General features: G+C 36.0%; 1 protein-coding gene across 3 annotated transcripts in view; it reads left to right on the top strand.

Annotated features, from left to right (window-relative positions):
- PDCD6IP (programmed cell death 6 interacting protein) overlaps window positions 1-27,524 on the top strand; it is a 61,114-nt gene that overhangs the window by 13,088 nt on the left and 20,502 nt on the right. For 2 of the 3 annotated variants that reach the window (XM_033405531.2, XM_033405532.2), the window contains exons 3-11: window positions 1,027-1,096; window positions 7,374-7,501; window positions 9,695-9,848; window positions 11,027-11,127; window positions 13,379-13,510; window positions 18,422-18,644; window positions 20,192-20,315; window positions 22,355-22,532; window positions 27,106-27,217. In XM_033405531.2, coding sequence (XP_033261422.1) covers window positions 1,027-1,096; window positions 7,374-7,501; window positions 9,695-9,848; window positions 11,027-11,127; window positions 13,379-13,510; window positions 18,422-18,644; window positions 20,192-20,315; window positions 22,355-22,532; window positions 27,106-27,217 — 1,222 coding nt within the window. The remainder of the gene's footprint in view (window positions 1-1,026; window positions 1,097-7,373; window positions 7,502-9,694; window positions 9,849-11,026; window positions 11,128-13,378; window positions 13,511-18,421; window positions 18,645-20,191; window positions 20,316-22,354; window positions 22,533-27,105; window positions 27,218-27,524) is intronic. The other variant, XM_004279710.4, reaches the window with a different exon arrangement.

Genomic DNA, 27,524 nt, shown 5'->3' with positions numbered 1-27,524 from the left:
CTTAAAGGCTAGATATTGAAAATGCTGATGATTTCTTACAGTTTTATTTGGGAGACTTGTTAAAAGTTTTAAATTTGTGTGGCATTTCTAAATTTTAAAATAGTTTATACAAAATACTTTAAACATTCTTGTACTAAAGTTTTTATAAGTCAAATAATATGGTAAGATTTGCTTTAAAATATTCCAGAAGAAAAAGTATGTGTGTAGTGGGGTTGGGGTCAGGAAGTGAGGGTAGATGAACCAAGAAGGGCAAAAGGCTAAAACTGCTGATGGATGTATGGGAGTTCCTTGTGTTATTCTCTCTAGTTTTGTGTGTATTGAAAATTTCTCTAATCTAGAATTGAAAAATTTTGTATTGGATTGCAATACATAATTTAAAAGAGGCCAAGTTCTTTTTAACCTTCATGTGTGGAATATTTTAGAGTAGAGTGAGATGCAGTTTTTAATTAAGTGAACTTTTATTTGTATACATACATAAAAGTGAACAGTATCATGTATATAGCTTGAATCTTCAGAAAGTGAATATATATGTATAACCACCACCCAGATCAAGAAATAAAATATTGTCTCATTTTATCCTGGAAAGGTAATCATTCTCCTACTTTTGTCATCATGGAATAGTTTTAAATTTTATCCTCTGGGAAACCTGTAGAGCTTACTTCGTTGCCTTTACTTCTCTTGGCTTATTTGATGATCGTTTATTAAGTATCTGTTCTGTTCAAGCCATTGTGTGTTTGTAAAGATGAGTAAGATTGTGTTTTCTGAAGAAGACAATATGTATTCAGTTACTGAGGCAGAATGACCATTTGAAATATCCTAGTGCCAGTATCTTACTTTCAAAAAAGAAAATTTTATGGTCCACAAAAAGGAAAAGGAATTGGTTGGTTAGAGAAGATAGCATTTTAGATGGGTTGAAGCTTTTGTCCTTTTCTTCACTGTGGATTTTTCTTTGAAAGAGACTTAATATTTAATGAGATTCAGGAAGGTAACATGAATTTCTTTTCTTTTTTTCCTCTTTTTATCAAGATCTGCTTGACATTTACCTGGAAGGATGCTTTTGATAAAGGTTCACTTTTTGGAGGATCTGTAAAATTGGGTATGTAATTTTTAAATAAAAAATGATAGGAAATTTGTTCTAAATACTTTGTATTGTTGTAGGTTTCTGAAATTGCTCTCCTTATGACTCTTTGTAAATAATAAAAATTTTTATGTTTTATTTTCTTTCTAACTTCAACTTTTAATGAAATTTCCGAATATTTGTAGAGAGCCTACACCTTGCCAGGCACTGTCATAGTTTTAAAAATGAATAAGATAGTTGTACTCAGTCAGGTTGGGAAGGTAGCTATCATTCTAAAATATTGTAGAGAGTATATTAGTCTGTGAACAAACTTCCGGGAGCATAGATGAGGAAGTGGTTAATTCTGCCTGTTTGAATGCAAGTGATGTTTGAGTGAGGCCTTGAAGGATGAATTTGGTTTTTCCAGGTAGAAAATAACATTACATGTAGAATATTATAACTGAAAGTCAAGAGGCTTTTTGATCTACCAGCTCATCATGTTAACCTTTCTATGTGTTAACTTTCTCCTCTGTGAAGTGGGGAATAGTACTGTGAAGTACTGTTTATTTCATTGGGTTCTTCTGTGGATAAAATGAGTGAATATGTGTAAAGTCCTTAGAACAAGGCTCAATAACTATTAGCTACAATCAATAATATGAGTATTATATTACATATGAAATACATATATATAATGTGTATGCATCATAGAATATATGCTATATAATATTATATAACAGTGTCATATAGTGTGTTGCTATATGTAATACATATTGATATAATTATTGTTAAGGCTTGAAACCTTAGGTGAATTGGGGATTATGGAGGGTGAAGATACTGGAAAGTAGATTGTGAAGAGCTGCAAGTGTACTGTGAATTTGTGCTCTTCCCTCTTATATGTTTATAGCTTATTCCACCCGGGCACTGTGGAAGGGGCTTTACACATATTATCTTAGTAAATTCCTTCTCAGCCCAATGAAGAAAGGCACTGTTATCACCAGTTGCACAAACTGGTTTAGAAAGATTAAGTGACTTTCCAAGATCATATGGCAAAGATTTAATGAAGCCAGATATAACTCCAGAAAGCCTAAGTCCAGAGACTAGAGAGAAACAGACCAGTTAGACTGGTGAGAGATGAAGAGATTTGACTAGGTGTAGTGTATGTGGGTCAAGGAAGGGATGGGTTTGAGAGAGGGTTCAGAGGTGAAACTGATGGATCTGCTGGCTGGCTGTCAGAAGAAAGAGTAGGAGTTGATGTTTGACTCTAAGGTTTGTAACTTGGTTTGACCTGTGGCTAATTATTCCTTTCAATAGACAGGTTGAGTTTGACTTTTCTGTGTTATATCTGGGTAGAAGTTTCTCTTTGGCATTTAGAAATAATATATTTAAAGCTCAGAAGAGGTCGAGATGTAGATTTGGGAACAATTTTCATTAAATGATAATAAATTTATCTCCTCTGGTAGATTGTAGATTGGGAAAAATATGAAAGCCAAGCTAGGGAATACAACGTTCAGGGGAATGAGAAGAAGAGGTTCCTGGGAATGAGGTTGAGAAAAGACTTTCAAATCTCAGAGGAACCAGGGTAAAATAGAGACAATGGGATTGAATGCCGGAAGAGTTTCAGAGATTGTGTCCAGTGGTTCCCAAATCTGGCTGCCTATTACAGTTATCTGGGGAGAATGTTAGAAATACAGATTATATCTTTACAGACAAAGATACAGGATGCCAGATGTGATAGGAGGACATTTCAGGGTGGGCCACTGGAATTGATACCTTTGAAAATACCTTCAGGTGACTCTGATGTCGAAATGTCATTGACAGAGTCATTGTGGCCGAGGTCAAGAAATAGAAGGTTGTAGAATTCACTGGATTTGGCAGAGAAAGAAGTGTCACTAGGGGCATGCTGAAGTCAGATTGCGTCGAGGGGTGGACTGAAAGTGAGGAAGTACAAGCAGCATGTGTGGGTTGCTCAGTTAAGAAAATATACAGTAAAGAGTTGGGGACAAAGGGAGCGTTATGCTGAGAGGGAGGCAAAGTCAAGAAAAGGACTTCTAGTGCTGTTGTGACAAGCAAGTTGTTTGGCTGAGAATAAGGAGCAGGTAGCAGGAGAACCAGGAGACATTTAAGTGAGATAGGTTAAGTTGATGAACTGAGGTCCTAGAGGAATTGGGACACACAAAAAATTGAGAGCGTAAGTAAAGCAGGAGGTAGATCATCAAGGCATTTCTAGTAGCAAATATTGGGAATTAAATGTCCATCACTGATGTTTTGGTTAAATAAAGCACAGGCTGCCCATTCATTAGAATATTGTATAATTTAGAATATTAAGAATGATAATGCAAATATATATTTGTTGACATATATATCTGTGTCCATTGAATATCCAATAAAAGACCTGTTACAGGTGAGAGCTGTTGCCTTGAATTGATGTAACTCGGGGCCCCAGAGCTGGTCTCTTTGGAACACCTTTTATATAGAAACCAGGGTGATTGCTGCTTCCTGGAGTTGTGCATTCCAGGCACCCTGAATATGGTATAGTGTACTATTTGTGAAAAATTAGGTATGTGAACATGTATGTACTTATTTGTCAAGATATTCACCAAAAATTAGTGGGTAACTCTGGGAGGATATTGAGTGATTTTTAATGTATTTTCTTTTTTTGTGTGTGTGTGTGTGTATGTTTAAACAATTGTTTGAATTTTAGAACAACTATTTTTATTTATAATCAAGCTGTTGTCATTTTGAAAAGCTCAGGTAAAAAAACAAGAATGAAGTTCAATATTAACAAAAAAGAGGTCTTTGAAGAAAGGAGAGTTGAACATTTATTTTAAAGAAACCCTGATTTAACTTTAGATGTGATAGAAGAAATCATAAAGGAAAAAAGATTTAATTACAGGAAAAAGTTTTCACAAAATCTCTTATACGTGAGAAATTGTCAAAATAAAATGAAAGACAACAGCCTGGGATGATAATGTTCATAGGAAATATAATAGGCTGGCATATATATCTTATATATAAAAAGTTTATTTTTATCTGTTGCTTGGAATGTATTTCATTCTTCTTTAAGTCCACTGACTCTCTGTCATATATACTGGATGAGTTGCTTTATATTTAGACTGTGACTTTCTTGTATGGCTCTGCGTGCGTGTGTGTGTGTTTTTAGAAGTTTTAATTGCTCCACCACCACACACATTCTGTGCTTTTATCATATTCTCAAGACTTTGCAAACTCTTAGTCTTATTATTTATCTCTCTGGACTCACCTTTTCCTGAGTGACTCTTCTGTTCCCTTTGGCCTCGACTGTTTTCTTGCTTGAATCTGGACTGTTTGCTATCTAAATCTGCTGTATAACTATTATCCCTTAGTTTAGAGCCATTGTTTTCTGGCTACGGTGTCTTCCTCTTTTGCTGGAATATACTCTTAAGTAACTTTCTCAGAAAAGGTCACATTTCTGAATCTCTTCTTTGTGGAAATGTCTGTATTTTGCCCTCACATGAATTTGGTTTGAAATTCTGCTTAGGTCAGAAACCTTGGAGGCACTCTTGACATTGTTTCACTTCATTCCCCACATTCAGTGAATTCATCAGCAAATCCTATCAGATTTTCTTTTTAAAGGTATTAAAAATCCAGTCACTTCTCAGCACCTCTGCTCCTGCTATTGTGGTCAGAGCCACCATCACCCCTCGCGCCTATTGCAGCAGCTACCTGTCCTAATCTCTGGCCTCCACCAGTGCTGCTTCCCCACAGTCTGTTGTCCACCAGGCGGGCTGAATGTGTCTCTGTTCAAAACTCTGTTGACTTCTTGCCTCACTCAGAGTAAAAGCTAAAGCTTTACAGCAGAGTTGGCTCTCTTACCTCCCTGACATCATTGCTTCCCATTAGTCCCTTGTTCCCTGTTTTTTTAGCCATACTGGCTTTAATATATGTTGAATTAATTAGAATCATGTTTCTTCAGAACCTGAAGGCATTGTTCCCTTGCCTTTTACTATCCAGTGTTACTGATGAAAAGTCTGCTGAGTATTCTTTTGTAGGTGACCTGATCCTTTTTTCTTGGGAAGATTTTTACAATTTTCTCTTTATACTTCATGGTTAGAAATCTCAAAAGATCTAATTGGCTTTCATTTGGGGTATGGCATTTTATTGTTGGTCCTTTCAGTTTGAAGACTCATTATCTCCCTTCAGCCCTGGGAAATTTTCATACATTTCTTTGATAATTTCTTCATTTTTTACTCTCTTTTCAGAATGCTGTATTAACTGATACTCACTCACAACTGTATTAACTACTCACTCACAACTTTTACACGTTTCATTTTGTTTTCTCTTTATGGGCTGCCTAGATATTTTCTAACCTTTCTTTTGAAAAACTTTTAGCAATCAAGTTTTTAATTTCCAGGGGCTTTTTCTTATTCATGGATTGTTCTTTTTTTAATAACATCATGTACTTGTTTATGGATGTACCATCTTTGAATCTCTTTAAGGATGTTAATGTGGATCTTTGAAATGTTTTCTGTTATTGGAATTGTTTACTCTGGGCTTAGATTTTTAGTTCACCTTGATCTTTATTTTGCTGCATGTTCTACTCATATCCTGGTTATTCCAGATTTTTAATACATTTATTTAAGAAAGTAGGTTAGAGTAGCTGGTGTGTATGTCTGCTTTACTTTATGGTGAGGAGGCTAGAATTAGGTTGGAGGCAAGCTAAAAGCTGACCGTAATTACAAGGGAGACTACTAACATGCTACATAACAAGGAGGGTTTTACTTTATGGCACTATTGTGTGGCACAAACACACAGCTGTAGTGTTGTTCTGATTTTTCTAGATGGTTTGTTCGGTATTTTTTGTAAGAAGCCTTCTGATTATGTTGCTTGGTGTTCAATACCTGGCACATTATGTAAGACTTTTGAATGTCACTATGATTTAATTTGTTCTTTTTTAAAAATTTTTTTGTAGTTAAAAAAAACCCGTAACATAAAATTTACTATCTTTACCAATTTTTAAAAATTCTTTATTTTTTTTTTGGCCGCACCACATGGCTTGTGGGATCTTAGTTCCCCAACCAGGGATCGAACCTGAGCCCCAGCAGTGAAAGCGCCGAGTCCTAATCACTGGACCACCAGAGAATTCCCTGTCTTAACCAATATTAAGTGTACAGTTCAGAGGTGTTAAGTATATTCACATTGTTGTGAAACAGATCTCCAGAACTTTTTGATCTTGCAAATCTGTAACTCTGTACCCTTTAAACAACAACTCCCCTTTTCACCCTTTCCCCAGTACTTGGTAACCACCATTCTACTTTCTGTTTCTGTGAGTTTGCCTACTTTAGACACCTCGTATGGGTGGGATCATAGAGTGTTTGTCTTTTTGTGACTAGCTTGCTTCACTTAGTATAATGTCCTCAAGGTTCATCCATGTTGTAGCATGAGACCAGATTTCCTTCCTTTTTAAGGCTAATATTCCATTATAAGTGCACACCACATTTTGTTTCTGTTCATGAATCAGTGGACACTTGAGTTACTTCCACCTTTTGGCTATTATGAATAATTCTGTTACAAACATGGGTGTACAAATATCTCTGAGACTGAGACCCTGCTTTCAGTTCTTTTGGGTTTATGCCCAGAAGTGGAATTGTTGGATTATCTAGTAATTTTATTTCTAATTTTTTGAGGGACCTCCATACTGTTTTCTACATGGCTGCAACATTTTACATCCCCACCAACAGTACACAGTGGTTCTAATTTCTCCACATGCCTGCCAACAACTGTTATTTTCCATTTTGTTTGATAGTAGCTGTCCCAGTGGATGTGAGGTGTGTAGATTCTTGGTTAGAATTGTATTTTAACCATATAATCTTCTCTACCTCTGAGAGATGTACTAGCTGGCATTCCATATCTCCTTTACTCTAGGAGGTACTTGCATTGGCATAGGTTTGTAGTAGTGAGGAACTGGTTTGAATGTCATGGGAAGATATCATTTTGAGAGAGGTGATGGAAAAATGGAAAGAATTTATTCTAATTGAATTTGAAATGACTTGAATGACTTTTCATTTTGAATCTGACTAATAGCAGTGTGGATGTAAAGGGAAGGAAAGATTAATTTATTGATCCTTGCGTTTTAGGTGATGAGAATATTGTTGTGGAAATAGATGCCTGGCAGGGCAGCTAGGAATATGGGAGTGGTATTATGCGTCAGAAAACAGGTCTGGAAACTTGTTTTTGTGCGAGCCAGTGGGATAGAGGTCATAGTATTTCTCTTTGAAACATTCGTTTTCTTTAGAACAAAAATAATCTGATAAATTTTTCCTTCTCAACTTTTTTACAGCTCTTGCAAGCCTAGGATATGAAAAGAGCTGTGTGTTGTTCAATTGTGCAGCCTTAGCTAGCCAGATTGCAGCGGAACAGAACCTGGATAATGATGAAGGATTGAAAATCGCTGCTAAGCATTATCAGGTACGCAGAACAGTAGTTACTACATAACCATCAACACTAAGTTGGATTAAATTGAAAATAATTTGCGTTTAGGTTTATAAATGTTTCTTTACACACAGATGCTTTCTTGAAAAATAATGTACTTTTTAATGAATTGATACATATTTTTGAAGCCCTTAGATAAACTACTTACTTGTGGACCCAGCTCTGTTTTTCCTCACCATTGTATACCCAGCACCTAGCACAGTGCCTGGCACATAATAAAGGCTCAGTAGATGTTGGGAGAACAAATGATTAAATGTTTTGAGGTGAAATCCTTGGCAAATCCCTTTTAAATAAATGACCTCATTTAAAATATTTGTACGTTATTTTTACATAATTTTTCTTAGACACACTAAAAATTTTTACCAGTGTCACAAAAATTAAGACCTTTTGGCAAGAAAATTTTAACTCTGAGCTTGTGGAAAGGTCATAGTTAAATGTGGTCAGATGTGTAGTGTTCTTAAGTTAGCTAAATTTAGATTTTAGATACAATCATTTACTAATATGGCATATTATTTGGCGGCAGTATGTTATTTACTCAGCTTTTCTTTTTTCAATTTAAAAAACAGTAAGTGATTATTGTTAAGTGATATCTGTAATTATGTTTTTATGTTTTATATTCCTTTATAATCTACAGAGTATGTTGATGTTCACATAAACTTTTTGATGCATGTTATATAATGTCATTTTCATTTTACAGACAAGGAGACTAAAGGGCAGAAGTGTTAATAAAGTGGTAGATTGGGGTTTCAGGTGTTCTGATTCCAAATTTTATGGAATTCCAAATGCTTCTTACACTGTCCCTCATGGCTCTAGAATTTGCTTGTCTCAGAGGTGGAGTTTGATCTTTCCCATTGTTTAAGTTTAGAAGAGAGGTGAAGAATGCTGTTCTAAGCAAGTGAGAGGAAAATGTACTTTAAGCACACAACATGCTCCCAATTTTAGATGGGCACAGATGACAAGCATGGTGCATATACCTTTCCTTTGTGAGGCTATATGGCAAATATTTTAAAATGTGAAAGTGAAGTAAAATTTTATTTAATTTTCCATTCATTGTAACTCCATTAGTTGGCATGTGAAATCTTAGAGGGCATTCTGAATTACTGAGGATATGTTCCATTCTGTGAGTCACCTCTGTGATTCACAGCAGGGTCCCCTAGTGTGATGGAAAGAGATCCTAGTTACCTGTCTGGGCCGTTTGCTACCAAGAAGCTCTGTGCCCTTGGCTAAGTGCTTTAAACTCTGTAGGTCTCCAGTCCATATTTGTGAATGAGAGACTGGATCCCTTGCAGTTCTAGTCTGTGATTCTGTGAGTTTACTAAGCAAGTCAGCTGATCACTCCTTGGAGACATTCTAGTTTTATGATACTTCATGACTGCAGCAATCATTGATGTTTACTTCAGTACAGTTAACCTTGAGTAACCAGCTCCTTAGTTGCGGCTCCAGGCTCCTTAGTTGCAGCACATGGGCTCCTTAGTTGTGGCATGCGAACTCTTAGTTATGGTATGCATGTGGGATCTAGTTCCCTGACTAGGGATCGAACCCAGGCCCCCCCTGTATTGGGAGTGCAGAGTCTTATCCACTGCACTACCACGGAAGTGCCCCCCCAGCACTTTTTAATCCCAGACTGCCACCTTTCTTTTTCCCAGGGTTATTTATTTCATAAAAGCGAAGTTATCTTAGTGTTAACCTCAGCGAAATATAATTGAGAAGAAAAATCTGATGGGGAACATGTCAGTAGGGAGCTCTGAAAGCCAAATAAAAAATCCGTAGCAATGGATAGTCATGCTGTTTCCCAGAGGACTAGGTATCAGTACTATTTAAGGTTTCCCCTAAGTATGGCATGTTTAATTATTTGAGAGATGAATTTGGGACCAAAGCAAGAGCATTTCAGGACTAAAAACATTTTAATAATGTTTTATCCCTGCCTTTGTTCTCATGTTAGTTTTGAGGAAGTATTTCTAAAAAGTTTAATCAATTTGTCCCATCAGTTTACTTTGTTTGTTACTGCACTTGACTTTAATGTACGTTAAATCTCTTGTTATTCTATAGTGTTTTAGAAAACTGTCCTTATTGTCTATAGGTCAGATGTAAGTGGTTTTGTGTGTAACAGTAGAAAATTGTCTTGCTGAATTCTTACAGATTTAAAAGAAATTCTTTTCTTTCCTCTAGTTTGCTAGTGGTGCCTTTTTGCATATTAAAGAGACGGTTTTATCTGCCTTGAATAGAGAGCCTACTGTGGACATATCTCCAGATACTGTTGGGACTCTCAGTCTTATCATGCTGGCACAGGCCCAAGAAGTATTTTTTTTAAAAGCCACAAGAGGTAATTCCAGTTTGTCCTATATTTTGTTGCATGTGAAAAGAAGTGACAGGCTTTTAAAATAAGAAGGTGATTGTAATATGTTCAACACAGAACTTTCCTCTTTGAATTTGACCCACGGATTATTGAAAATTTTCAGCTTTCCTTTTCTGACCTTAAGGTGGTATAAATGCACATTTAAGAATGTAGGCTGTGTTTGAAGTCTTTTATGAAATATATAGTTACTGTCTTAAAACACTGAAATCTGGAATAGTATTTATATAGGTTTGTAGTATGTCAAAAATTCGTTAATTCAGCAAATAAGTATTGGGTACAACTGTGTGCCAATCCCTGTGATAGGCTCTAGATAGAGTTAGCAGACAAACAAGATTTCTGTTTTCTGGAAGCTTACAATTTATTGTGGGGGAGATGATAAACAAGAAATTAAGTAGCCAAGGTAATTTTAAAGAGAGATAATTGCTGTGAAGAAAATAAGATGTGATAATGACTAGTGGTCTGGCAGTTGGGTAAGTATGTAGGGGGAGTCATGCTATTTTAGATTCATCATTCAAGAAGAGTTTCTTTGAGGAGGTTTTGTTTAAACCAGACTTAACTGATAAGAAGGAGCCATTCAGGCAGAGTCCCTGGCCCTGTGAATGAGGGAGTAAGAGCAATTCTTGTAAGGCTTGTGAATTAGTATGAGAGATTAGTATAAGATTGAATATGTAAGTACAGAGAAATTGAAAATAAGGGAGCAGTCCATCAGGTGGAAGCTAAATGAACTTGAAAAGTTTTTCTTTTAAAATAACAGCTTATATTGAGGTAGAATTAATAAGCAATAAAATTTACCCTTTTAAAGTATACAGTTCTTTAGTTTTCAGTGTATTCAGAGTTTTGCAATAATCACCACTATCTTATTTTAGAACGTTATCATTACCCCCAAAAGAAGCCCCATACCCACTGTCAGTCGCTCTCCATTCCCCTTTTCCCCCAGCTTCTAGCAACTGCTGATCTATTCTGACTCTTTGGATCTGCCTGTGGAATAATTAAGTTGTATGCAGAAGAATTGATTTCATCAATAAGAATTTTTTAAGACAAATGTACAAACTTGTGATCTCAATGTCTATACTGAGTTATTATGATATATCAGATTATTTTATATTTATTTTCATTATAATGGTCAATTTAATATTTTATTCCAGATAAAATGAAAGATGCTATCATAGCTAAATTGGCTAATCAGGCTGCAGATTATTTCGGTGATGCTTTTAAACAGTGTCAGTACAAAGATACTCTCCCCAAGGTCAGTTATTGTTTTTGTAAATACTTGGTTGTTTTGCATGTGGAAATATTTGGACATTTTTGTGTATAAAAAGCAAATTAAAAATTATGTTTTATAAAGAAATTTGAAATTTAAGGAGCGGCATTTGAAGAGTATATTTGTAGAAACAGTTTTTTTATTTAAGATGCATGACAAATTCTCTTTCATATTTAGGGGATGCCTTTGCTTCCACTCTTTACTAAACTTATTTTTCCGAGCTAAAACTCTTGCTGGAAAATTTTGAACACCTGTCTCCAGTAATTTTATCAGATCAGGGCATTGTGTAGTTTTGAATCATTGGTTATTTGGTACAGCATGAGTACTTGAGCATGTTGATTATTCACCCTTTTAATTATTGTCCTGTTTTCTTAGAGATGAATCTTAAAGCGCAAAAACAGACATAAAGACAAAAGGAAAAGGAAACTTAACAAATTCATCCAGTACTTTGATTAGAATTAAATTTTGCCAACAGGGCTAGAAAATTGGGCTGCTGTTGGACAGCTAAGGAAAACAACCATCTAAAACCATATATCACAGGAAGTATTAATTGTTTTAATATAAACCTTTCTGAAGTGGCATTTGAAGAGACTAGTCACTGATGATCATTTGTAAATGACAAAGCAGATGATTAGACTAAGAAGTAAATTCAGAATGCTTAAAAACGGAAACTTACAGACTGAAATGTAGTATGATTCAACTGCTTTCTTTCAGAAATGTTCAAGGAATTAGTTTTGTCTGTATGATAGCAAATGATATTTGTTACATGCTCTTTTGTAGGGAAATTTATTGATTTATAAGTCATTCAGGAATCTTTATAAATTATGAAATTGCAGACAATTTTGTGGTGAAATAAAAAAGCATGTAAGTACATCAACACATTAGTCAGAATATGAGCACTAGGGAATTTGAAGATTCCTGGAGATTTAAAATTCACCAAGAGATCAGTAGAAATTTGCCCAGGACTCTTGGGTAGTAATAGTGTTGCTCTTAAAAAGAGACTTGGGATCTCCTCTCACCTTTTTTTCATCTGGAAGACCTCATGATCAGCTGCACAGTGTACCGTTACATCCTGTTGGGCCATTAGTTCAGTCCTGTCCCGGAGAGAAGAATGTCACCTACAAAGACTTGGAAACTACCTCTGCACCAATCCTGGTATTCCTTGAAAATCTCCTGTTTAAGTACCAAGTTGCTCCAGACTTACCTTGAGAACTGGCATGAGTACAGTTTGAGATTTAGATGTCTTTTATTTTTTGCCTTTTTACTAATAAATCTCATAAGATATTTTCATATTCTAGTTATAAAACTGGAATATCTGCAAGTAGTGACCCAGGAAGCTAGGAAATTATTCACTGGGAGACAGGAAAGCTCACAAGGTAGTAATTCAGTTTTTGATTCTCTTATTTTTTTGTCTAGACAGTGATTGTCTAGTATATTTCTTGGATATTATATGGCATGTACTTCCTAAAAACAATGAGGTTATAGGCTAGGATTTGACATTTTAGAAGATCCTCTGCTGCTTTTTTGGTTCATGTTTTTGGATCTTCTAAAATTAATTTTGACTGGAATTTTTTTTCAAAACAAATTAGGGCAAAATAGCACTTTATCATATTAGTCATTAGCTTAGTGCATTTGTCTGTTTGCTATGTGTTTTTGAGTATGTGATACTGAGTAATTTTTATATGGCTAAAAATCATCTTTATTAAAGTCTCTTAGGACATGAATTTAAGACGGAACTTACTTTACTGTCTTTTGTCTTTTAAACATGTTGAAACAGTCAGCTATAGAGCAATTTCATTAGTATATGTGAGTAATGGTGGTTTAGTTAACTCTTAAGGGCTGGGTAAGGGCTCACAAGAAAGCTTCTAAAGCCCTGTGCTTGGTATTCCTCTGTGAATGTCCATTCTACTTCTCTTTCTAATGCATGCTTTCCTTTCTTCTTTGTAAACAAAATGTTGACTTCATGGCTCAATTAAAGTGAATTGTAAAAGCTTAATTGGCTTCATTTAACAGTTAAAAAAGAAAAAAACCCAAACTTTAATTCTAATTGGAAGAAAAACACTGAATTCATTGAATCCAGTCCATGCAAAATCATGTGGTCTTCTCTGTTTACACCTGACTAACCTATCTCTAAACCATTAATGGGGTGATTCTAATTTCTGTCTCCTTTTCCTTTTTCTTCCTGCATCCCATGTTGTCTGTGGTGGTTTGTGTGGTTGGACTCTCCCCTGGTCAGTATTTTTATTTCCAGGAGGTGTTCCCTGTCTTGGCTGCAAAGCACTGTATCATGCAGGCCTATGCTGAGTACCACCAGTCTATCCTGGCAAAACAGCAGAAGAAATTTGGAGAAGAGATTGCAAGGTTACAGGTGAGTTTCTCAGAAATAAATATTTAAGTAACTTGGATTTCTCTTTTTTGTTGTTTTTTAAATAAATTTATTTATTTATTTTGGGCCATGTTGGGTCTTCGTTTCTGTGCAAGGGCTTTCTCCAGTTGCAGCGAGCGGGGGCCACTCTTCATCGCGGTGCGCGGGCCTCTCACTGTTGCAGCCTCTCCAGTTGCGGAGCACAGGCTCCAGACGGGCAGGCTTAGTAGTTGTGGCTCACGGGCTTAGTTGCTCCGCGGCATGTGGGATCTTCCCAGACCAGGGCTCGAACCCATGTCCCCTGCATTGGCGGGCAGATTCCCAACCACTGCGCCACCAGAGAAGCCCGGATTTCTCTTTTTTTTTTAGTGAGATTCCCAAGTTTGCTCGTAAAAACCTTTCCCACTCATTTCCCCTGTCAACAGAGTCAGGTGATTGTTTTTATTTTCTAGGCTATACCTACTGTGTGCTTTTTGAAGTCTCATATTTTATCTAAAACTTTCATGCAGAATTTGCATTCAGTTTTCTTTTTATTTATCCATGTTTATTGTAATATAAAATACTCTAAATTAATTATATGCTCCAGAAAGGATGTGGAGTACTTAACTTGTGGCCTAGCCTTGGTCTAAATTGGGTCATTACAATTCCACAGCTTGAAAAGGACAGTGGTAATAGATACATAAATAGATTTGGTAATCAGCAGAGTATCTTCTATGCTGTTGTATCAGCACTGGGTGTGTGAGAAACTTGATGTGACATCTGGGGCAACTTTGCAGCAGGGGTAAGGGCTGTTTACATGAGTTGTTTGTATTTTGAGGGTTGGTAAGCAGAGGGTAGGAAGAGGACTGTTAAGGAAATTTAAATATGGACTGGTATTAGAAGATACATGCAAGTCTTATTTAGGAAGTTCAGTTTAATTAGTCTTTTCATGAGAAAAGAAACCCAAGTTTTATAAAAAATAAAATGTATGCTTGTATTATGCTCCACACCTCCACACTGACAAAATCAGAGACGGGCACACTCAGATTATCAAACATACTTTATTTTTCCAGGGATTCACTTTGATTGTAATAACTTAGCATCATATGAAAGCATTATATGAAAATGCTTATGAGAAAGGGGTTTCTGGGGGAGAGATTTTTTTCAGGGTAGCATATTTAAAGTATTAGGAGTACTAGGAGTTTTGACTGAAAGAAGAACACACAACATAAGAGTTGGAGTTTAAGTTTTATTCAGGGACTTTACTGAGGACTGTGGCTTGGGAGACAGCCTCTCAGTAGCTCTGGGGAACCACTCTGAAGAGGTAGGGGAGAAACCAGCTTATATATGATTTTGGCTAAGGAATATGTACAATCAGTCAGGCTTACGTCTCAGTAACATTACTGTTAGTCACAAAGAATAGATATCTCAAGTTAATGATTTTAGTGCTTTTCTATGTATGGGAAGATGTGGGAATCTGGGTTCATTAAAATTCTTCCTGAGATACGCATCTAACTGTCTAAGGGGCCTGTTTTTCGAAAGCATAGAGTGCCTCATCTTGTTTTTCATCCTGAATTCCTCTCTCAGGGAGCAGTGTTGGTCAGCCACTGAAGTGGATAATGACTGGGTGATGAGCACTGCTGTTTGTTTTACAGAAGTTTAGCTTTTTTATTTTGGGGGAATTCTGGGACTATTATATTCAAATAAGCCTTTATTCTCTATAAACCAGTTATATAAGAGCCTCTTTTGAAATTTTAATCTAATTTTTAAAACCCCTCTGGAAAAAGGAAACTTTCAAACTCACATAACAAGAGATGAAGACTTTTTTCAGTTATAGACACACAAGAGTTTATAACTTCAGTTTTACACCTTTAGTCATAGGTCAGAAGTTAACATATAAAACACAAATACTTACTGATTCATATCTCCAAGGGCTGTTCCTCTTTCCATGAAGTATGAGATATTTTTCTACTTGATTTGAGCTCAGAAATAGGCAAACAGAACAAAACAGACAAAAAAGTTGACCAGCAAGTCATATTCTCCATAGTCTCTCCTGCCCCATGTACCTGATGGTTGCACCATTCAATCAGCTTTGCAATCATTGTTAACAATAATGGGGAAAAGCTTATTAGTCACGAGCAAACCAGATATAAAAACAAAATCACAAGAGTCAGGAATATCACAACAGTAGGTAAAATAACAAAGGGAAAATTGTTGCTTGTGATTCACTTCTGGGGCCAAGAAAAGTTGAACCTGGACTTACACAGCTCATGAAGTGCGCTTATTGGACAGTGCAGTTCATTTGGCTTCAGAAGGTGGGTCCACTTGATCATCCTGGTGGAGTCTCTAAAGCTGCCAAGGTATGATCTTCAAAAAGACATAAAAATACAGTTGACCCTTGAACAACATAGGCTTGAAGTGTCCAAGTCCACTTATATGCAGGTTTATTTCAGTGAATAAATATTTGGCTCTCCGTATCTTCACGTTCTGAATTTATGGATTCAACCAAATGCTGGTCATGTGCTATGTTTAATCTGCAGATGCAGAGTCTGTGGGTACGGAGGGCCAACTGTGGGACTTGAGAATTTGGATTTTGGTGTCTGTGGCAGATCCTGGAACCAATCCCCCGCAGATACTGAGGGATGACTCTATATAGATAAAAAAATGTGACTCAGATAGAATGAATACATACATACATACAATAAATGAATTTGTTTAATTCATTAATGAGGGACCTAATGAGAGGATAAAACTGATTTTGTGAAAGTATTGTTTTTTTCTCTGTTATGATAGTAGCTTGTAGATATTAAGGAGATTGTTTATGCTTCTGTATGAATTTTATTTAAGTATTTACTATGGAAAATTTCAAAAATATATATATATATATAAAAGTAAGAATCATCAAATATCCATTACCCAGCTTCAGTGATTATCAATATTTTGCTTTGCGTTTCATGTTTCCCCTTCCCCTCTTATTTTTTTGGAGTATTTTCAGCTGTCTTATGTATCATTTCATCCTTAAATTACTCCAGTATATGTAAGTCTTAAAAAAATTAAAACCACAATGTCATCCGATCTAGCACAATTAATACTAATTAATAATTAATTCTAGTAATCTAATAGTATCCAAACATAGTTTAGCTTTCGCTGATTTTTTCTAAAATGTGTTTTTACAGTTGGTTTGTTCAAATTGAGGATTCATACATGGTCTTCATGTTGCATTTGGTTGATATGTCTCATAAATTTTTAATTTGTAATGGCCTCTGCTCCCCAACTGCCATGTTGAATTGTCCTCACTTTTTCTTGTTTTGTATGTTTCTTACACTGATTTCTGTGATGTCTGTTATCTCTTTCATGTCCCTTGCATAAATATTACAGTCTTCCTTAAACTATTTTCGTATTTTTCTTCACTTTCTTTCCTGAGTTCTGCAGGTCCCATTTCACAAATTTTCTTGCTATCTATCACCCACTGTTATCTGGGCCATCTGGTCCTCTGTTCGTATTTGGTGTGTCTTTGGTACTGTGATTGCATCCTTAAGTTTTCAGCTTATTTTAGTTTTTTTAGTATGCTGTGTTCTTTGCTTTGTGGCAATATTTCTTTCTTTCTTTTTTTTTTTTTTTGGCTGTGCTGCGAGGCTTGCGGGATTTTAGTTTCCCGACCAGGGATTGAACCCGAGGCCACAGCAGTGAAAGTGTGAGTCCTAACCACTGGACTGCCAGGGAACTCCCTGTGGCAACGTTTCTTCAGTGAATTTTCATTATCTGTTGGAAAGTTAAACTGCTCTTTTTCATCCTTTTCCTTATGGTTTCTTAGTGTTGAGGCAGATGGGATGCCTTTTCAGTCACTTGTGTTTGAATGAGCTTGATTTTAGTCGGGGAATAGCAAGAGGTTCCTGCAGGGTATCTTTCCCAGCCTCCTTGTATAGGGCCCTTCCTCCTCTCCTCCTCTCTGCTTCTCAAAGCCTGGTGTAGGAAGGATTCCACTTCTGTGCCTGTATTTCCCTGAGTTCCTCACAGCCTTTGCTTTTCCAGGTGATGCATCTACTTTCAGAGTTTGTATTTTGTTGACATTTTCTGAGTGCTCATCCCCTTTCCTCTTTCTGCCCACTTTCAGTCCTCTGTTCTGCTTCCCCCAGCATCCCTGTCCTTGTAATTATCTGTAATTATCTGGACTCTCAACCACTGCGCCACCAGGGAAGCCCGATAAAGGCTTTTAAATACAATATTTAAGAGGTTTTATATCTTTCTGGCAAATTGGAAAGTGTTTTATATTGAATTTATCCCTAATAATGCTTTTGACTTTATTGTCTATTTTATCTGGTGTTACTATACCTAACACCACCTGAGTAATTTGAACCCTAACTTTATGTGAGGCATGTGTTCATCTTATGTATCACAAGGGCAGCCTTTAAAGAAAAAATTCCTATTGGTGCTGACACAGCATGCTTCCTTGTTGATTTCCTATGTTGTATAATTTTTTTCTGACTCACTCTTTTCATCACGGGTATAGCCCTTTGAGGTTACTGCCTTCATGTGGAGCGTGAAAGGGATGTTTCTTAGTTTTCTGTCTTATGTAGTTTCAAGAGCCATGTCTTAAGTCTCCCTGAGGGCTTTTAATGCATTTTAATAGCTCGTCCTTTGGGTACAGAAATACCCAACAGCCAGAGCCAGCTTTCCTCAATGTCAGTTTATAGTTTTGATTTCTTTTATTTTCTTGGTAATTCATTCATGTCTTTAAAGGGATATCTGCTCTGTATTATTCTTCATTTTTGACATTTTGGTATTTTGTGATGGGAGAATTTCTAGGCTGTTCTGTTGACCACATTTCTAGTAATGCCAATCTTCAAAGATTTTTTTAAAAAAACAGTGCTTGGATACCTGGTTGAAAAAAAGAAAGAAAACATTCTCTTTTTCTTTTTACATTTTCTTAACTAGCATGCGGCAGAATTGATTAAAACAGTGGCATCTCGCTATGATGAATATGTCAATGTGAAGGAATTTTCTGACAAAATCAACCGTGCCCTTACTGCAGCAAAGAAGGATAATGACTTCATTTATCATGATCGAGTTCCAGACCTTAAAGATCTAGACCCTATTGGCAAAGCCACACTTGTGAAATCTACGCCAGTCAGTGTACCCATCAGCCAGAAATTCACTGGTATGTCAAACTGTTCAGAGGCACTTTAATCTTATTTATTTTTTCTGCAGTTTAATCTACTTTTTGTAGCTAAAATCACATAATTGGCGATTGTGTGCTTTGAATATAATTTGCTTTCATGTTGTTCAAAGTGAATAAGAGAATAAAAATTACAGTGAAATTTTAAGATGGAAAGTAAATGGTAGTAAAGCATGAAGTATATATACAACAGAGTCAGAAAACTTGAAACTGTGTCTGAGTAATGATAACGACCTCAGTGAGCATTTGTCTTTATGTTAACATTTGTTATTTAAGATTCTGCTAATAAAAATAAACATACATAAATATGACTTTAAACATATAAACTTCTGGAGTCATGGTTGTATCAAATGTTATAATATCCTTGAATATTGTAGGTATATGCAATATTATGGTAGCCTCTAGCTGAGATGCCAAGGATAATATTCTAAGTTATTGGGTGGTTATTTTACAGTTGGCCATCTGTATCTATGGTTCCACAGCCATGAATGCAAGCAACTGCTGATTGAAAAATATTCACATACAACATTTCCAGAAAGTTCCAAAAAGCAAAACTTGAATTTGCCATCCTCTGGCAACTATTTACATAGCATTTACATTGTATTAAGTATCATAAGTAAGCTAGAAATGATTTAAAGTATTTGGGAGGATATGTGTAGGTTATATGCAAATACTGTGCCTTTTTGTGTGTGTGTGTGTGTGTGTGTTACATGGGCCTCTCACTCTTGTGGCCTCTCCCGTTGCGGAGCACAGGCTCCGGATGCGCAGGCTCAGCAGCCATGGCTCACGGGCCCAGCTGCTTTGCGGCATGTGGGATCCTCCCGGACCGGGGCACGAACCTGTGTCCCCTGCATCGGCAGGCGGACTCTCAACCACTGTACCACCAGGGAAGCCCCTGTGCCATTTTTTATAAGGGACTTGGGCATCCACGGATTTGGTATCTGCTGGGGGTCCTGGAACCAATCCCCCCAGATACCAAGCGATAACTGTACTTATTTCTATTTAACAAACACAAAGGGTCTACCATGTACCAGAAACTCTTTTCAGCACTTTACAAATATTAGCTCATTTATTTCTCAGAACAACTCCATGAGACAGGTACTATTATTATCCCCATTTGACTGATAAGGATACTGATGCAGAGTGGTTAAGTCATTTACCCAAGGTTACAGAACCAGGAAATGGTAGAGCTGGAAACCATAGCACTGTGGCCCACTCAGTCAGTTTCATCAACAAATAAGCATTGTTTTCTCCTGTGTAGATCTTCACCAAAGATCCTTTAAACTTAATGACTAACACATCTTTAAAAGCTAAGAAAATTAAGTTCAAAGAAGAAGCTTTCGTTATCATTGTCCACGAATATGGTGATCTAAAAATTCTCTTCATCGTATTTTCAATAGTGATTTAGTTTTGTTCTTTAAATATCTGTAGACTTTTAATGTGAATATTGGAAAGGAAATATGAGTAGTCACTTTACAGTTTGAGTTTTTGTCTTAAAATTTTCTTGAAATTTTAATTCCTAATTTTAGATCTGTTTGAGAAGATGGTTCCTGTGTCAGTGCAGCAGTCTTTGGCTGCCTGTGGTCAGAGGAAAGCTGATTTAGTTAACAGATCAATTGCTCAAATGAGAGAAGCCACCACTTTGGCAAATGGGTGAGTAGAGCTTAACTTTCATAAATTTATCTCTAAAGTTCTGATGTTTTCTGATTGATTATTTATGAACGTTGTAGTTTTCTGAGCTCAGAGCTGAATGTCAAGGATATTTGAAATAACAAATACAGACACACACACATTTCTTGGGGACACTATATTTACTGAACCCTGGCAAATATATTATAGTTGGAAGAAATTTAATTACTGAAACAAAGTGAAAATATTTGACCACTAATTTGTATTTTAGGGGATATTTATTTGAGGGAAATGTGAAGTAGAACTGAACTTTCAAGGTTAAGATACATGTACGTTCAGTATTCTGAAACAGTTTTTGTTTTTGGTGGATTGAAGCTAAGAAAATAATACGTTGTTTTAAAAAATATATTAAGTATAATTTTCACACAATAAAATACACCCATTTTAAGTGTATAGTTGAATTCTTTTTGATAAATATGTATACCCATGTAACTGCCACCATCATGATCAAGATAGAGAACATATCCATCACCCTAAAAAATTCCGTCATGCCTTTCCATTCAATTCCTCCTCCTCTACCCTCTAGCCACTTCTGATCTGCTCCCTGTCACCATAGGTTAGTTTTACCTTTTATACAATTTAATATAAATGTAATCATTATAGCATGTGCAATATGTACATGACAGTATATAGTATATTATATACAGTAAATAGTACATTATATATGATATATATTGATAGTGCATTATATACAGTGTATAGTATTGCTACAGTATGTATAATATGCAATACTTGCAGTATGCACAGCCTGTAACAGTATATATTAAAAATGTGTTGGGCTTCTTTCACTTAGCATAATCTATGTTTTATGCATCAGTTTGATTCTTTTTATTACTGAGCAGTATTCCTTTTTATGGTTAAATAGTTTGTTAATTCTTTCACCTTTTAATGGACGTTTCAGTTGTTATGAACATTGATGTACAGATCTTTGTGTGGACATGTTTTATTTCTCTTGGGTAAGTAACCTAGGATTAGAATTGCTGAGTTGTATGGTTAGTGTATGTTTAACTTCACATGAAATGTCCAGATGGTTTTCCAAAGTCATTGTTCCTGCACTGTGTGAGAAATGCACTTGTTCTGCATCCTCATCAGAATTTAGGATTGTCAGTCTCTTTAATTTTAGCCATTTTAGTGTTTGTGTAGCAGTATCTCATAGTGGTTTAATTTTCATTCCCCTGATGACTGACGATGTTGAGCAACTCTTCATGTGCTTATTAGCCATTCATATATCTTTGTGAAGTGTCTGTTGAAATCTTTTTGCTCATTTTTAGAAACTGAGTTTTTCTTCTTAATAATTTTTAAAGAGTTCTTTACATATTTTAGAGGCAAGTCCTTTATCAGAAATGTTACTGAGAATTTTTTCCTAGTCTTGTTTGCTTTTTCATGTTTTTAATTTTGATGAATGCATAGGTTTTGACCTCATTTTACCTTTTCCAGTAAGAAAGCAACATAAGTTTACTCCAACATCCCCTCCATTATGTAAATGAAATAATAGAATAATAGTTATTGTGCCACAAAACAGAACAGATGAAGATGCTGTGTTAATACATAGACCAACTATGTACTCTTGAAATTTTGCTTAGATGATATGAAATTATAACCATTTTGTGTATTACTTCTGTTTTGTCACTGACAGTATAACAATCAGGAGTGTGATAAAAGATTGCATTTTCAAAATAGAATTTTTGACTTTTAATTACTTAGACTGAAAGAAGTTAAATTTACCTGTGAGCCAAAGGTATCTAGTATATTTTAATGCATATTTCTTACCTTTTAGCTTTCAGTTCTGAACTGTGAACCTAACTTAACTCTTTAATGATTTTGTTTTAATTTTATCAATCACTGATTTTCTCTTTTTCCTCTATTTTTGCTTTATGTTTCCATTGACAGGGCTTACCCACTTTTTTGGAGTGCTAACTCTGCTGCTATTGATTTGGATACAGGACATCAGTGTTTTAAAGGAGGATTAGACCTCTAGATGACATACTATCTCATTTTTTCAGGGTGTTAGCTTCACTTAATCTTCCAGCAGCAATTGAAGATATATCTGGAGATACTGTACCTCAGTCTATACTGACTAAGTCCACATCTGTGATTGAACAGGGAGGCATCCAGACTGTTGATCAGTTGATCAAAGAGCTACCTGAACTTCTACAAAGAAATAGAGAAATCCTAGATGAGGTATGTTTTAAGAGATTTGCTTTTCAAGTAAAAACTTTTCAGCCCCGTGGTGTCCAGCAGGGATTAGGACTCAAGGCTTCTTCCTATTGGGTTTCACAAGGTAGCACTCATCATTTAGGTGACTTTGCTGTGGCCCAGACAGAGTCTGCTCTTCAGCCTCAAGAGGAATTCTGATTGAGTGAAAATGGGGTCATATGTGTCTTAAGGGTATATAAATGCACATTACTGAAACTCGTACGACCATTGTGTAAAACTAGTATACTGTGAGAAATTACTGTCACACAAACTGTTCAAGCTTTTCATAATTAATGATTTTTTTTTTTCCTATGAAAGATTAGGTCTCTGGTGAACAACGAATCAGACTAAGGAAGTTAGGCTATCAAATGTTTTATAAGCCGACTATACCTATCTTTTAGTAGAAAGGAGATTTTATCAATAAGAATGGAACACTCAAGTTTTTTGGCTAAAGACAACTATTTGCCAATGTTATTCTCCTTTTACTGTGCTTTCACCTCTTTCCCCTAATTGATACATTTGTTTCTTTAGCTATAAATATATTCAGGCTGGTTATTTTGGCTTTTGTCAGTTTAGGAGTCACATCTTTTTTAGGTGTAGGTGACTTCTGTTCTCAATGCTTTAATTCATAATTTGATCTTTCAGTTAACTATCAGAGGATGTTGTATTTACATCATATACAAGTACTTTGGGGGCAGAGATAACAGTGTGAACCTTGGGGATAAGAATATATACCTTCCAGGGTTATTTAAAGGATTAACTAAAATAAAACAAATATTAATGTGAGAAAAAGCTCATCTTATAATTAAGGAAAAACTGGCTTTATTAGTGTATGTGATATGTCTGTTTTCTGCCTATCTTAATATTTTATTTATTTTATTTATTTATTTTATTTGATGTTCCTAACAGCCTTATGAGTCAGAGTCACTGTTATTCTGTCAGTTGTACTTGGAGAGTCTCATTTTAAGTAAGTTGTTAGTTGTGAAGCTGATACTGTTTTTGAGTGTTTATCTCTGTGGTTTTGAGAAAATTTAAAGTGTCCACTAATTTATTTTTTAAATGATAAATTTATCTTGCTTGGGTTTCCCTGGTGGCGCAGTGGTTGAGAGTCCGCCTGCCGATGCAGGGGACACGGGTTCGTGCCCCGGTCCGGGAAGATCCCACATGCCGCGGAGCGGCTGGTCCCGTGAGCCATGGCCGCTGAGCCTGCGCGTCCGGAGCCTGTGCTCCGCAACGGGAGAGGCCACAACAGTGAGAGGCCTGCGTACCGCAAAAAAAAAAAAAAAAAAAAAACATTTATCTTGCTTGGGAGCTGTTGGGCCTTTTCCATCTTAGATTCATGGATTCTGTTTCTTCAGTTACTCTTTTTCCCTCCATTCTCCTAATGAATTCCTGTTAGATTGATTGTGGTGCTTCTGGGTCAGTTCTTCACATCTCTCTCTCTTTTTTTTAAAAAAAATAATTAATTAATTTGACTGCACTGGGTCTTAGCTGCAGCACTCGGGATCTTTGTTGCCACCTGCGAGATCTTCATTGTGGCATGCAGGATCTAGTTCCCTGACCAGGGATCGAACCCAGGCCCCCTGCATTGGGAGCATGGAGAGTTAACCACTGGGCCACCAGGGAAGTCCCACACCTCTTAAAGTTTCTATTACGTTTTCTCTTTGTGCTCTTGTTCTTTCTGGGAGGTTGTCTCAGGCTAGCCATCCAGCTTATTAATTGGCTGTTTAGCTGTGCCTTATTGTTTTTTCCCCCATATTTTTCATTTCCAAGATGCCTGATTGGTTCTTTTAATAAATCACCTATATTAATCTCACAACTACATGTGTCTTTTTTTTTTGAGATAAAATTCACATAACATAAAAGTTCACCATTTTAACCTCTTTAGACTTTTAGTACATTCACAGTATTGTGTGAGCACCAACACAATCTGATTTCAGAACATTGTCATCACCCCCAAAAGAAACCCTGTACCCATTAATTCCTCATGGAGTTGAGTCACTCCTCATTCTCCCTTTCCCCTTGCTCTTTGGCAACCACAAATCTAATTTCGGTTTCTATAGATTTATTTATTCTGGACATTTCAGATAAACGGAATCATGCCTTTGGAGTGTTTTTGTCATAAAAGCGTGTTGGATTTTGTCAAATATTTTTTCTGTATCTCGATGATTTTATGGGTTTTTTCCCCTTCATTTTACTAATACAGAGTATTACATTAATTGATTCTTAGATGTGAACCACCCTTGTATTCCTAGTATATCCCACTTTGTCATGGTGTAGAATCTTTTTTTTTTTTTTTTGCGGTACATGGGCCTCTCACCGCTGTGGCCTCTCCCGCTGTGGAGCACAGGCTCCAGACACGCAGGCCCAGCGGCCATGGCTCACAGGCCCAGCCGCTCCACGGCACGCGGGATCCTCCCTGACCGGGGCACAAACCTGCGTCCCCCGCATTGGCAGGCAGACTCCCAACCACTGCGCCACCAGGGAAGCCCTAGAATCCTTTTAATGTGCTGCTGGATTTGGTTTGGTAGTATTTTGTTGAGCATTTTGCATTTATATTCATAAAGGATATTGGTCTGTAGTTTTCTTGTGTCTTTGACTTTCAACTTGTGTGTCCTTATGGTTGTGTCTTTTGTAAATGGCGCATAGTAAGGTTTTTCCTTTTCTTTTAGTTTGACAATCTTCATCTCTGTTTGTAGAGGGTTAAATCCGTATATATTAGCTGTGATTATTCATATATTTGGAATCATGTTCTTCTATATATTTTGTATTTTCTACTTGTCTCACTCGTTTGATTTCCTTCTTTTTTTGTCCCTCCTCACCCTTAAGTTTTCCTGGTTTTATTGAGTTTCCTCCATTTCTTTCTTTTTTCTTTTCTTTTTAACAGCCAGGAAGTTGTACACTTATTTTTCTTCTTTAAAGTTCATTATGATGTGTCTGGGTGTGGGTTTATTTTCATTTAAATTGCTTGATATTCTGTTGGATCCAGTGAATTTGAGGAGTTGTGTCTTTCAGCCATCCCAGAAAGTTCTTAGTTTTCACTTCTTTCAATATTGCTTTTTCCCTATTCTCATTATTATCTCTTTCTGGATCTCTGATGTTGAATCTTCTCCCTTTATTTTCCAGGTCTTTTAACCACTTGTATTTTCTGTTGCTCTGTGCTTCATCTTGTGTGATTTCTTCTGGTCAGTCTTACAGTTCACTTGTTCTCTTCAGTTATATCTCAGCAGTTTTTAACTATCCATTAACTTCCTAACTTTTTCATTTCCAGAAATTTTATTTGGTTCTTTTTCAATTCTTCTCATTCTCTTTCTCCTGTCATACTTTTATCTCTTATTCTAAACGTAGTAAATATATTTATTTTATTTTCTTTATTTTATCATCTTAGTAACTGTGGTCTTTGTGGTTTGGTTTCATGATTTGTTATTTTTGCTGATTTTTTGCTAATTGTGGTTTGTTCTTCTTATTTCAGTGTTTTTTGTTTTGTTTTGGTTTTGTTTTGGTGTGTTCCTGTATTTTAAGACTGTTAATTTGGAGGGTTTTTTCTTTCTTTTTTTTTCTTTGTGGTTAATCTTTTACTCTGAAATTCATCTTAGGACTTTGTGTCACACAGGTTTTATGATTTTCAGTTCTAAGTTCCCTTCTCTTGGGCAGTTTTCCTTTTTAAAAATTTGTCCACCGAGTGTCACCCATTTGGAAGTGACCCAGTTTGAGGGAAGATCGTGCCCTTGATCTAACCTCCTCTTATTAACTCCACCTGTGTTTCTTGTCTCCTATTCATGTTCTGTTAAATTCACACTCTAAGCCATTAGAGAATGTGTAGGAGGTGAACTATGGACAGTAGGCCAGTTCTACCTTGTGGCGTTTTTATATGGTTCACTAGTTAAGGATGATTTTTACCACTTCTAGAGAATTGTAAAAAAAAAAAAAGGAGAAGAATATTTGACAGAAACTATAGTCCATAGAGCCTAAAATATTTACCCTAATGTTTGACACAAAAGTTTGCAGACCTCTGCTCTAAGCTATCAGGAATTAGCAGATACCATTGACTCTAGCACTTGTGTCCATTGGTGGATTAGCACTTGTGTTTCAGGCGCTCTACTATCCTGTCCTCTCAGCTGTGCATTAGAAAGGCATTTTTTTATATGTTAATTTTCAGTTTGTTGTATTGGGAGTGAAGTCTAAATCTTTTATTTTCATGAATTAATCAGTTTTCTCTGTTTTGTTTATGGCTTCAGTGGTCTAAAGGCTTTCTATTTGTTTTCATCTTAAAAACATCTTTGTTCAAAGTAGTCTTGGTACATGGATGTGCATAATCTCTTAGTCTTCTTAATTTTACTGAGTAAGGTAATGGCTAACCTAGTCTTAAATTTTTACAAGATTTTTTGTTAAATATAACTTGGGTTTCTGCAGCAGAGATTATTGTACTAATTTATATTCTAACCAGTACTGTAGGAGCTCACTAATTCTCACCTGTATTGAGTATGATCATTTAAAAACTGTTTTAAATTTTTTACACCAGAAATATTTCATTGTTGCTTTACCTTCTTTTTAAAAGTCATTAAGACTGTTGGATGAAGAAGAAACAACTGACAATGATTTAAGAGCAAAATTCAAGGAACGCTGGCAAAGGACGCCATCCAATGAACTCTATAAGCCCTTAAGAGCAGGTAAGAATGTGCATAAATGACTTTGACTTGAGTAAGTTCTCAGTTTGGATCTACGTTTTTTGCTTGATTGACTCTGATGTAAACGTGTTTTTATTGAAACTGCTATTATGAAAATCTAGGTGTTTTTCTTCAGTTCCGTGTAAGACAAAAAATAACAAAGGTAATCGACGTTCATTATGAGAAGTTCGAATTCTTAAGAAAGTAAAAATTAAAATGATCCTGTAATACTCTTTTCCTATTCCAAGCTCTATGCGTATTTTAAAAACATAAATGATATTATATTATATATATGGTTTTGTAATTTCAT

This window comes from Orcinus orca, chromosome 10 (genome assembly GCF_937001465.1).
Source record: "Orcinus orca chromosome 10, mOrcOrc1.1, whole genome shotgun sequence".
Taxonomy (NCBI): Eukaryota; Metazoa; Chordata; class Mammalia; order Artiodactyla; family Delphinidae; genus Orcinus; species Orcinus orca.
Note: the sequence above shows the minus strand (reverse complement) of the source record. Positions and strands in the feature narration are given on the sequence as shown.